The sequence below is a fragment of the Opisthocomus hoazin genome, chromosome 8 (genome assembly GCF_030867145.1).
Source record: "Opisthocomus hoazin isolate bOpiHoa1 chromosome 8, bOpiHoa1.hap1, whole genome shotgun sequence".
NCBI classification, from domain to species: domain Eukaryota; kingdom Metazoa; phylum Chordata; class Aves; order Opisthocomiformes; family Opisthocomidae; genus Opisthocomus; species Opisthocomus hoazin.
Genome location: NC_134421.1, coordinates 45,762,065 through 45,775,198, shown reverse-complemented (window position 1 = coordinate 45,775,198; position 13,134 = coordinate 45,762,065). Strand labels below are relative to the sequence as shown.

Sequence of the window (13,134 nt, the reverse complement as noted above, 5' to 3'; positions counted from 1 at the left end):
TTTGCAGAGTAAGCAGCATGGCCTGTGCTGGGAAGTGGAACTGTGCTGAAACCTCAGCATCACAGCTGATATACACAAAATTCACATTTGTGAACTTAAAGTAATAGCATGTAACTCAGTAGAAGGTGCTAACTATGAACTTGGAGCTCATCAGCTGGAAATGACGAAGAAAGGAGGGAGTCCTATCTGGGGCAAAATAAGTGCAAGCTGTCATCGGTATGGTGCCATGGAAAAGGCAGATGGGACCTTAGCAGTTACCAGAGGAAGATTTTCTGCAAAGACTGGTAACTCTTTCTGCTGGTCTACAATGCACGGGTTAGACCTTACTGAAAATGTTAATTACAGAAATAATTATAACCTGTAATTCTTTTATCCAAAAGCATGACTTGTTGTTTAATAGTAAGGTCCCACAGTGTTTTTGTGTTGTTGCCATTGCTTCATATCATTTTCTTCTGTGGAACAATCATATTCAGCTGTGGTGTTATTCTATTTATTTCAGGAAGGACTGTTCACAGACAAGGTCCTTGGTGCTTGTAGAATGAAACAAGCTCAAAAGGGAAGAGGTCCCTACCACAGAAAGCTTAACTCCCCCAAGAATTTGTCAAGATGCATTCTTTTTTTAAATTGTACTGGCTGTTGTTGGTTGCCGTAGAGGCAGAGACAAAATTCCATTGGCTCCGAAGTTGCTTTGTGTTGTTGTAGCACTGTGGAATGGGTGAAATACTACAGTATAAAGTGGGCTTACACGGCCTGAGGCAAGACCTGTGGTCTCGTACTTGAGAGAAAGCAGTGAGGCTTGTTTGAGAAATCTGCAGTCTTTCCATGGAAACAGGGAAAATCTCTGATAATAGAGTACTCATAGCTTGTATAACAATTGCTGGTTTTCTTTCTTATGAGAAGAAGAAAAACATATGATAATAATGGGACTGTGACACTAGCTGGACATGAAGATCCCTTACCTAGGAGCTGGAAGAGCAGATGGTGATGACTGGCACAGCTGTGCCGAAGTCGACAGAGATATGCCAGTTTAAACCAGCAGATGGCTGGGCCCCTTGACTTAGATCTCATAAACACATTTGTTTATAAAGAGGCTTATGGATGGGAAATGAGAAATACTTATTGCTGATAATTTCTGGGAAGCATTCTAGAGAGGAATTTGAGGGAGGGGAAGGAGTGGCAGCGCTGTGGCCAGGCTCCGTGCCAGCCTAAGCAAGTGCTAAAGGTTAAGGTATAGTAACAGCAGCAAGTTATAGACGTACTGTAATTATCAGAGCTTATAACGTGTGGTGTTGGAGCAGGGCGTGGCTAGACTTGCATTACCGTTTGGTAGACCTCACCATGTACTTACGTGAGTCTCATTCCTAATGAAGTTTCGAAGATCTCCGTGTTTCATGTATGGAAGAACAACTAAGGGGGATCCTTCGTTGGGCAAACAGATTCCCAGGAGAGACAGAACATTGGGATGAGTGAAATCTTTCATGATTATTCCTTCTTTCAGAAACTGAGCTACTTCCTCCAGGTCTGTAATCCCTGAGAAATCCATCAATAAAATGAATTAATTAAAAAAACCCCAAGCAAACTACAGTTCGTACCTGTAGAGCATGTCATTGCACAACAAAGTGATAATGAGAAGCTACAAACGTGCTCCCCACCTCCCACATTACAACTAGGTTATATGCATTGGTTTTCTTACTATGACCAAATACAGTTTGCTGGTGATTTTAATTCCATTTCTCTTTTTCTTATTATGAATTATTTAGAATTGAGTACCAACACTGAAGTAAAGCCTTTAATAAATGTTGTTATAATCTCTTCCTGTTTTTCTAGCAGCTTTGTCCTCTCTTTATCAATTTAACTTCCAAAACTAAATCTTCAGTAGTCAGTAGAATAAAAAATGACACTGCCTTTCCTGTGTCCTTTTCTTTGTAGAGGAAATATATGGGCATTTCGTTTGATGTACAAATATATACCAATGCCTTGTGGTAATCTGAAGTCATTGGAATTGCTCCAGAGATAAATCCGATCCAGCTGCTAAGAATCTTTTTTTGTCAAAATACATTTCACTGTAATTAATTAATTCACCCCAGTTATCTTTGGAATTATGGTAACATCTCGCTATTAAACATGTAACATGTAACTCACTATTAAGTGACTTCACAGCACAATGAATTTTCCTGCCATCGTTATCCAGCAATGTCCCATGGTACACACACCCAAAATGTCCTGTGTAAAAAATGAGCAAGATCAGCTTTAATAAGTAAAATTAGCTTTCTGGTATTTTCCACTGGGTAGCAATTATGCTTTAAGAAAGTGATCACACGCTGTTTCTGTCCAATTCCCAACACTTGTAATGTATACTTCATAACTAACACATACAACTACCATTACAGAAAACAATCACTACATAAAATGAAAATTCTGTTTGCAGCATAATTGATATTTCTTGACCTAGATGGAGAGTATAGATAATGACAAGGCTGGCGCCACAACTGCTTCGTATTCTTGTGATGACTACGCACACAAAAACCACGTCAGCCCATTCCCACCGTACTCCCCTGTGACATATATAAGGAGGGCACTGGAAGGCACAAGAGAGCAGTTAGGAGCTGGCATGGATCAGTGGTTCCCAGTGGTTCCCAGTGGTCTGCAAGCCCATGCCAGCTTGTCCACTGGATTGTACTGCCTTGGTGCATCTGCAGTGGAACGTTGCGTAAGGAGGGTCAGTGTGGGCTTACAGTCTCTCAGGTCTTGCTATTCCGTGGAAAATGGTGAACGTTAAATGTGATGTGTTGGCCATGAACGGTATGGGAGCTGCTCTACTGATCGCAGACTGACCGCTGTGGTCTCTCCTATGGCCTAGTTCCAAGCGTGAAATGTCACTAAAAGATGATGAGCAAAATTTGCCTTCTTACAGTGTAAGCAGTGAAATAAACTGCCCGGGACACAGAAATCCTTCCTGACCCTGTGCTTTCCTGCCAAGCAAATGGGGGGTAGCCTACAGAAACCTACTATGGGGAAACCTACTATGAGAACTCAGGTTGACCTTCTTTGGAAAACAAAGAACTTTGAGCTTCAGGCACGTGCATTACTTTATCCAAATCAAATTAGGTAGATGTATGTGCCTTTTCTTCACAGATGTACTATTTACTGCACACTTTTAAAATATTAATATTTGCAGTTAGAAAGCAAACTATTTTTTATGTTGTGTGAGTTCTGCAGAGAACAAGACTATCTGATTAATTCTATGAGGTTCCAGTCATAAATGCTGGTTAGGGCCCAGTTGGCTCTGCTTTTGGCTTAGACTAAAATTAATACAAAGTTTGTTTTATAAAAGCAACTAAAATCCCATCAGGCCACAGATTGTTTGGAGCCTGGGCACAAATCCTAAAGCTTGGATCGGGTGTGTCTAAAATATTTTGAGTTTGGCCCATTTCTAGTTGTGGAGGAGAAAATTAAAAATGGTTAATGATATTGGTGTCATTCCTGATATTTTTCAGCATTTAAAAAATGGGAAATTACTTGGACTTGTCTGAAACAAGAAAGAAAAGAAAAAGGCCCACCCTTGCTTTGGGGATGATGAAGTGTAATACATGGAAGGGAAACACATTGACCATTTGTTTGATTTGTGGCTATTTTCCTGCAGAAGAGACATTAGGAATATCATTTATAGCCAAACTTTTATTGGTATTCTGATACTCAACAAGAGACCTCTCATGCATGATCTGTTGGAGTACTGAAAATCCAGTTTATACTTGGGTTGCTAATAGGTACTCCATAGTGCAGAGTTTAATAAATGCCCCTAACAGAAATATTGACTTGGGCTATGAAAGAAGGAGGTGTAGAGGAGCAGGAGTGATGGAGAAATTCAGAAAAACAGGAGACTTGCTATATCAAGGACAAAAATAAGGGGAAGTGAATCAGGAGCTACACATTACTGCAGCTGGGATGAGGGAGGAATGAGGGGGAAAGGAGAGCCTTTGGTGGGAGGAAACAAACAATGAATTCCTCAGAGCTGGGGGGAACTTGTGGAGGGAAAAGGGGTATGTGCATTTCGCCTGGCCCACGGGGACTTTTACTGAGCGCACTAGCGACTGTGGGAGTGTTCTGTGTCGTGTACCAACCCGGCCAGCTCTCAGGCTCCCAGTTTAAGGTCGCTGGTGCCCCCAGCTCAGCATCCCCTGTCGCTTAGATGTGTGCCTTAGGCTCATGCAATATTCTGCGGCAGCCTCACCCCTGCACTGCAGCCTCATGGATGAGAAGCACTGGCTGAGCTTCTTGGTAGCCTGGAAAAGGGTGAGGGTGAGGCAGCTGAGGGGGAATCAGCAAGTCCCTGGGTCCAAAGAAGCCCCATTAATTGGCAGGCTTCTTCCTCCCTCTGGTGTCTTTCCAGCTAATCAAATGCACAACACTTCATCTGACTTCAGCAGGGAGCCCCTTGGTCCCCCCTTGATTTGGTGCATGAGGTGTGGTGCTGTAAGGGGCAAAAAGATTGAAAATCCTCTGTGTAGACACCTTATTTGGAGTTGTTTATAATGAATGGGTGTGCAGAAAGAATAGCAGTTTGCAAGGTGAAGAGTCCCCGTACCCACCTCTTCCTATTACTTCGCTGAAGTGCACAATCAGGCTGTCAGCACCAATGACCACGTGCTGCACTTCTTTGACCAGGTCGGGATTTAAGGCACTGATGTCAATGTGGACATTAGTTTGGAGAAGCGGACTAGCTAAATCTGAGTCCCCGCTGGACAGAATTGGGGAGAGGTCAGAATGAGGATACTGGGCAGGTCTGCACGATCCATTCTGAGACATGCTTGGAAACTGATCTGCAAGAGGAACAGAAACTGTTATAATCCTTTCAGACTTCTTGGAAAATGAAGAGCTTTATTTCATTAGCGAGCAAGGGTTTGAGTTTATCAGTTTGGAAGTGGCTTGGCTTTGCTAAAGTTTTGGTCACAAACGGAAAATGAAAATATGCATTGCTAATCTGCAGACTCCAGGAAAACTGTGTCACTAGAAACTTATGCTTGTCTCAGCTTTACTTTCATGAAAGTAAATGGCAAAACTTCCCCTTTTCTGAAGGGATGGAATGAAGCCTTGTCACTTCTTGCCAAGTGAAGGTTATAGCATTTCTAGTATCTGGGAGTAACGAGTAAAATGGAAAAATGACAGCGAGATGGGAGGAGGAAGTAGTGAACAATTAAAAAAGGTGAAACCTTTTATTTTTGTCATGTTCTAATTTGGTAGGGAACTTTACATTTCATGAAGGTTTCCAAACTGCTGGTGACTAGCTATATTTATCCAATGGTAAATATTCAACCAGGGAAATGCCTAGAGGTGATTCATATCCTGCAACTGCTGAAGATAATACAGTTGGTGCTACTCATGAAAATAACATGAGCCATCTGATTTAAAATAGCAGAAATTAAAATGTTTCAGTCAAGCAAGGAGTATTTATTTGAAGATTTTTTTTTTCGTCAGTAGCATGTTGTTCAGGTATTTTAAACTGCTTTTGTTTAGAAGATTTTTTTCCTAGCATTTTGTGTAATACAATCAAGGAATGAAGTTTAATTTACATCAATTTCAGTCTGGAATGATTCCAGTGGAGTGAATGAGCAGAATTTAGCCCAGAGTCAAAAAGAAAAAAAAGGAATAATTTTAACAAAGAAATTATCAGATATTTTATCACAAAGAGTAAAAGGTGTTGTACAGACATGCCTCATATGATTATGTATAAAACTTGGGAAGTTTTCATATAGGGCTGTAATCACTCTAGGTGCTGAGAAAAACTCAGTGCTGCTCTATCTAGAAGCAAAAATACAAACTCTTCTATTAACAAAGCCATGTTTATGTCATCAAGGGCAAATATCCATTTAATAATCACGGTAAAATACTCTAGCCATAGCTGCAAAATATTTTTTACAGATGCTACATGTAAATCTAAGTTTTCTAATGTTCCTGTCATTTTATTCTTTGACAGTAATTGATGTGAACATTCCTACAGAAACATGAAGTGAATGCTCTTCCTTCTTGGGTGTGCTCTCTGCTGTGCTTTGCCACTGCACAGTGGCCCCAGGACCACTGCAGATTTACCTTCTGCCAAGGATCTTTGCATGGTTTTGTCTCGTGTACCACTTTCCCTTCTAACCAGTGGCACAGGCTTTGACCAATGTGTTTTCTGAGACTGGCATCTCACCACACATGGACGTCCACTCAGTTTGTCACAGTTTTAAAATTCCTTTAGCTTAATTTTTGAAATCAACATTTCTGCATCCTATAATGTGCCATTTTATAGGAGGAGTGTGAACTGACGAAAGATTATCAGTTTACAAAACTCCATGTCCCACGCTGGGCTGACAGAACTGCTTTATAATGACTGTATGAAGTCACTCAGCCACACTAAACCTACAGCCACTCGATGCTATCCTTAAAATCACTTTTTTCAGAGTGGATTTCCACATGGTGTGATGGACCTCATGATAACACAAAATTGGTATATCCACTAGCTCCTAATAAATTGTGGAGCGTACTTATAGAGTTGTTACTAATAGTATTTTATATATTCCTCCAACCTGAGTAAAAGTAAATATCCTTTGCACCTTAATCGTGGGAAGCGCCTGAGAAGCTCAGTTCAAATAGCAGACCTATGAACACATGAAAGTCGCAAACAATGCAGACACAGACAAACCAGATGAGAAACTGAAATTAAGATATTGATCAAAATAGCTATCATCTGAAGACATATGAAAAGCAAGATACATAAAATAGCATCCATACAGATTCACAATAGAGGTGTACCTTCTGGAAAAGTTGATCTGTAGTCTACAGATTCGCTCGAAACCATTTCTGTCGTTGGACTTACACTCCTCGCACTCACCAGCCTGTCCAGGTGAGGTGTGTGCACTCTGCCGTCATAGCGCACTAGGTCGCTTCCCAGATCTGAAGGGGAGGAGAAAGAAATATTAGAAAACCTTCATGTTTACTGTGTGCCAACATTCATTTAGCTATTTGCTTAAGTTTAGATTTTCCGCTCTGCTGGGAAGAGGGTTGAGTTGTTGCTGAGGCAGACATGCGCAGGACTTGAACTTGAGTTATCTGTACAGCACAAGATTTGGTGTAACTTGTGTTAAAGCCCCACTCTTGGACACACTGGGATCCTGGAATCATAGAAGCGTTTAGGTTGGAAAAGGCCTTGAAGAGTCCAGTTGTTAACCTAGCACTGCCAAGTCCACCACTAAACCATGTCACTAAGTGCCAAATCTACACGCCTTTTAAATACCTCCAGGGATGGTGACTGAAACACTTCCCTGGGCAGCCTGTTCCAGTGCTTGACAAAAATTTCAGTGAAGAAATTTTTCTTAATATCCTGCTTCGGCAGGAGTGTTGGACTAGATGACCCACAGAGGTCCCTTCCAACCTCTACTATTCTGTGATTCTGTGATTCTGTAAACCTCAGCTTGAGGAAGATCTAAGAGAGTTTCGAAGCCTATGGGGCCAGCCTCATGATCTGACCATGATACTGCATCAGGTTATATGCTAGCTCCCCTCCTCCTCCCCCTTTGTGTAGTGCAGCAGTTCCCACTGGAAGGAAACCCAGAGACAGGGACCAGAGAGGAGGCACACTCTGACCAAGTTCCTGATTTGGGTGAACAGGAGACCAGGACACCAAGGCACTCTGTGACTTGTGTAACTTAGGCACAGCTTGGAGGAATACAAGGCAACTGGATGAAGCTGAAGTACTCGTGATTCCACATATGTCATTTACTCGTCCCCTCTTCCAAGGCTGACTGGGGAAGAGAAATTACTAAGTTTTCCTAATAGCTCAGAGTTCCTCTGAAATCCTTCTGCTTTACGCATAGTGTGGCCCTTCACCCAGTTCAGGCAAGAACCAAGGGCTGAAATGCAACTAAACATTGGACTTGATTGTGAAACCTCTGCTGACAGGTTACAACAGGGCATCGCATGGCAGTTAAGCAAAGTATAATTTGATTTCAGTTTTTAAAATTTAAGATTTAATAATGGAATTATTTGATGGAATTGACTATGATGGACCTTTAATTTGTTTCTTCTTCCTTCTCCAGAGGAAAACCATCAAAAAGATACAAATTAAAACTGATGTTGAAACAACTCCAGCAATTAGTCCCGTGAAATTCTGATCTTGCCGGATCAGCACTTTTCCAATAACTGTTGACAAAACTTCTTGCTTCCACTGAAAAAAAACCAAAGAAAAAAGTGTGATGATTTCAAAAGACAAGTAGGATGTAGATTAATAGTACTAAAGTATGAGCTGATATGTCCCATGTGTATTAAATCTTGATTTTGTGATGCTGTACTGCGATAAGACTCTGGGAGTGGAGAGATTATTATACGGGTGTACGCGAAAGCAGACCTACATTTTTATGATTCATTATATGCCTGCAAGAGCTCTGGTAGTGACACCGCTATGTATGTGCTACGCCACATACACGACATGCACTCAAACATGCGCTCTGGGTAACGGGGTCCTACTGCTCCGATACTGAAAATGATAAATTCATACTTTTGCTCAAATGGTGCGGGGAAATGCATGGGCCTGTGGATATATGGGCTGAGACGTGTGTTAGAAAAAAATTAGTCCAAATGTCTTTAATATGTCTGCTTCTGGCATAAATACACTCTAACATCAAACTCTCTCTCTGTTGACAGCGTGCCTGCATTTTAGTTCCCAAGGTCACGTGAGCCTATGCCTTGCCAACTTCTAGCTTGTCAACAGTTTAAAGAAACAAAAAAAACCAAAAAAACCACCCCCCCAAAATCAACAACCAACCAAACACCAAGCAGCTAACAGGGCGAAACTGTTTTAGGTCACATGGCACTAGCTCAGTCAGTTGGAATGCATTTGGCCATCTTTTCTCTTCCTCCTGTGGAATTCATTCCTCTGGGTACTATAATGATGGATTTGCCCATCAAAAGAGTAAATTTTCTTCTTTGCCGGGCAGACTGCAATTTCTGAGGCTCCTTGCCAGCAAACAAGCAGAAACCTGGTTTAACCCCTTTATGTTGTGTTCTTTTCTATGTACAAAATACACGTCACGCGTATCTGTTTCTTACAGGTTAAGGAAATGTCACATAGTAGAACTGACTGAACGTAGTGCCAGTCCTGGCTGCGTACGTGAAAACAGGAACAGGTACAGAATGCAACATGTGCACAGGTATTACACAAAACTAGGCATTTATAGGTCTGGGAAACAGATATGTCGAAAGGAGAGCTGCATCTAATTTTCTAGTTTGCCTCATACATCAATGTAATTTCTACATTTCAGAAGAAATTGATATTAAAATAAACTAATATTTACTGTCCTAATAAAGAAAATTAGTTACTACTATTTACTTAGATTGCAGTAGCACATAGGGATACCATTCAAGGCCCAGGATCCTATTGAGATGAATGCCATGAAGACACAGAAAAAATAGATGGTCCCTGCTCCAAAGAGCTTACATAGACTTTGATTCTAGTCACGCTACGTGACTGGCAAAATCTCTACTGTTTTCAGTGAATCAGAGTCCATGATCAGCAACTTTTGCAACTTAAAGGTAATCCCATACTGCTGTGATTTTCCTTTTTTTCTATATTTAAAAAAAATACAAAGATACTGATTTGTGCCTTGTTCTGTTAATCAGTAGGTTAAAACTGTCTATATTTTAAATTTGCAGTAGTGCTCTGAATGACTCCAATAAGAACACCTTTAGAACAACAGCAGAACTCAACATTTGTCCTAGGTGTCTGCATCTTACAAAAAGAATTTAAATGAAATTATGAAAAGCAGACAAAAAACTCTTTTGGAAAGGATCTGGTCCTCTTGACTGCAGCAGAATTTTTTGCTGAAAAAAGGGCTTGTGAGCTCCAAAATAAACTTATTCCATTATAGCTTCCCGTTCTTCCCCATATATTTCCTCTTGTGTTTGGACTAATAACTATCATTTTATTTCTGTCCTTAATTTAGGTCCTACTTTGTGACTAAGGCTCCAGAAAGTCTCTGTACAAACAGGTAGTAACAACAATGATGATAACATTTCTTTTAAAAAAGTCAATATTATTTGAATTTCCATCCCATACAAACAGGGACAGAGATATCTCTGTAAACACCAGGTTTAGGCTTAAATTTAAAGTTTATAGGTTCAATAGTGACATTGGGAGTGATAATAAAAATGGCATTAATATCTCACGTGTGGTGTAGCTGCCTCACCTCTATATTTAGCTCGCTGTTGGATTTCAGGAGATCGCTGGGAACTGTACACAGAATTGATTCTGACTGCAGGAGGAGATTTTCACAGCTTTTATTTCCAACTTTTAGCACCTCTCCTTTAACAGCTTCTGAATCAATATAATTTCCCTTGGAAAAACAAAATCAATTTCATATTACATAACCATCTCATGAAAGTTAAGAAATCCTTTAATTACCTTGGAAAATATTTTTAATGGAAAAACAATTGAGAAATTAAAGACTAATGCAAATTTACATTGCCCTGTCAATATGCATGTATCGGTTTTTTCCGTGTAAATGGGAGTTTGACAGATAGGCCAGACGGGCATGCTAAAGTTTATGGATAACATCTGCCGTCACTAATACTCATACAGCCTGTACAGACTTCTAAACATGTAAATGTCCGAGGGATAAATCCTGTTGGTCTTGTTTAGATTTTTGCATAATTTGCACAAGAAAGGACGTATTATGTGACCCTGTTGTTTATACAAAACTGGCATTATATTGTCCACCAACTAAAGGCATCTCAAACATTTTGTTTTGCAAGTGGTTATGGTAGCAGAAGTGAAGCTTTCAAAAAGAACTAATTAATTGTAATCATAAAAATGCACAAATCTGTTAAAATCACATTCCACAGACCAAAAAGGAACAAACCCTGATAAAGATGACAGCATGAAAAGTGCACTCCCTACTCAGAAAACCTGCTTTCACATCGCAGACTTGGATGAAATATTATTCCTTCTGGTACTGCGATAGTAGTGTCCGAAGGCCAAGTTCGGGATCTTTTGTGCTCAGGAGTGCATCAGTATTTAAGAAGCTGCCCTACCCTCTGTGCAGCCCAGCTTAAGATGAAAGAACAGGCGTGTTAAGCGGGAGTAAAAGGGGCAAAGGGAGGATGGGGAGTAACACTAATACAGGCTATTTGTGTGGGCTGGATCTGGGAGTTTTTCACAACAAGGGAGGAAGGTGCCATGGCTGACACTGCTATGAGGCCTCGTATACTGGAAAGAAAATGAGAATCCCATTCTGAGGGGCAAAAAAACCTTACTGTGGAATATGTTGAAGGGTCTGCTGCAGAATCAGACTGAGCCCTGGGAAAATGTTAACAAAAATATAGGAAAGCCAGTTTAATATCCTATTTGGACTGGCAAAGCCACACCCCAGGTTAGTGCTTTTTAATTGCTGGCCAAAAAAGTCCATTTTGCACTCTATCTCTGTCTAATTGAGCCATTCTGTTTGGTGTTAATTAAATAAATGGGCCAGGGAGCATGTGATTGACTGCTTATCGCTTATTGGTATGGAGACTTGCTGCAGATTGTGAGCCATTCATGTACAAATCTTTACTTTGAATGATGTTGGGGTTGTTCAGCCTGCAGAAGAAAAGGGTCTGGGGAGACCTTATTGCAACCTTCCAGTACCTGAAAGGGGGCCTATAAGAAAGCTGGAGAGGGACATTTTACAAGGGCCTGTAGGAATAGGACAAGGGGTAATGGCTTTAAACTGAAAGGGGGTAGATTTAGATTAGATACAAGGAAGAAATTCTTTACTGTGAGGGTTGTGAGGCACTGGAACAGGTTGCCCAGAGAAGCTGTGAATGCCCCCTCCCTGGAACTGTTCAAGGCCAGGTTGGATGGGGCTCTGAGCAACCTGGTCCAGTGGAAGGTGTCCCTGCCCACAGCAGGGCGGTTTGGAACTAGATGATCTTTAAGGTCCCTTCCAACCCAAACCATTCTATGTTTCTATGATTCTATGTACCTCAAAAGACTTGAATTTGAGTCTTCCATCTTCAGGATAAATACGTTAAAAGAGTGGCCTCCTTTTCTTCTACACCAAATCTTAGAATTTTTCTCCACCAAAACTGATGCTTACCCAGAGGAAAAAACAATTATACTGGCATTTCCTAAGGTGGTCTTCAGGTAGTTATAATGAAGATGGTATATTTTATTTGCTACCATTACCATTATATTGCCATTAATATATTATAGTTTCAAATATATTGAATATATAAAGAGTTTTTTCAGCAATAGTTTTGCTCTTCCAAGGACCACAAAATTTGCCCATGATTTTAACAAAAGGAGGAAACTGACTCCTGTGAGAACTGGGAAACTATACCCCCTTCATGCTGAGCAATGCCCTTGCATGCAAGCTGGAGAAGCTCAATACTGGACTGAGTAGCTGTAGCAAATCAATATGATAGACCAACTACCTCAAAACTTCAGAGAGATAGCAATAATTTGGGTGAAAGTCTAGAAGCAGTAGAAGGATCACAAACCAAGGCATGGAAATTTTGAGATAGATGTCAGAAGAATTTTTGAGGTTCCTAAGCAGAGCGGGTTGACTTTGGAAGAATGAGGAGTTACTGCAGCTGCAGAGTTTCCACTTCAGCTTGCTGATAAATACCAGGGTTTCCATATCACACTCTCTTGGACCAGATATTGAGAGAAACATAATTTTCTATGCAATGTGGAAGAAGATTGAAAATAGAGTGACCTATAAATAGATGAGTTCCTTAAGATTGTCTCATTAAGAATGTGTTGCACAGGCTTGGGAATAAAGTAGGCAATTTAGTAAGTCTTGTCCTACTCTTAGTTTTAGGGCAGATGTGCCAGAGGACAGCCAAGATCTCAGATGTGATATCTAACATGAAATGACAATTGTGCTACTCATCTCTCTAGTGGAAGACTTATATTTTTAAATACAACTTATTTACCTAGCAGCCCATTCCTAGGCCTCCTCTGGAAGCACGCACATAGATTCCGCACTGGTTTGGTGCATGAGCACAACCCCTGACCAGTCTAAGCCTTTGGGCAGACTGAGGTAAGAAGCTGTTTCTTTCCTTATTTATTTGTTTGGTTTTTTTCACAGCTAGGACACACTGGACTGTCAGGCTGGCTTG

The 13,134-nt window shown here is 40.7% G+C and overlaps 1 protein-coding gene across 3 annotated transcripts in view; it reads right to left on the bottom strand.

The window, feature by feature from the left end:
• MET (MET proto-oncogene, receptor tyrosine kinase) overlaps positions 1–13,134 on the bottom strand; it is a 91,280-nt gene that overhangs the window by 6,382 nt on the left and 71,764 nt on the right. For all 3 annotated transcript variants that reach the window (XM_075429407.1, XM_075429410.1, XM_075429408.1), the window contains exons 12-17: positions 10,221–10,367; positions 8,047–8,203; positions 6,793–6,933; positions 4,590–4,820; positions 2,143–2,223; positions 1,349–1,530 (exon numbers count right to left, since the gene is read on the bottom strand). In XM_075429407.1, coding sequence (XP_075285522.1) covers positions 1,349–1,530; positions 2,143–2,223; positions 4,590–4,820; positions 6,793–6,933; positions 8,047–8,203; positions 10,221–10,367 — 939 coding nt within the window. The remainder of the gene's footprint in view (positions 1–1,348; positions 1,531–2,142; positions 2,224–4,589; positions 4,821–6,792; positions 6,934–8,046; positions 8,204–10,220; positions 10,368–13,134) is intronic.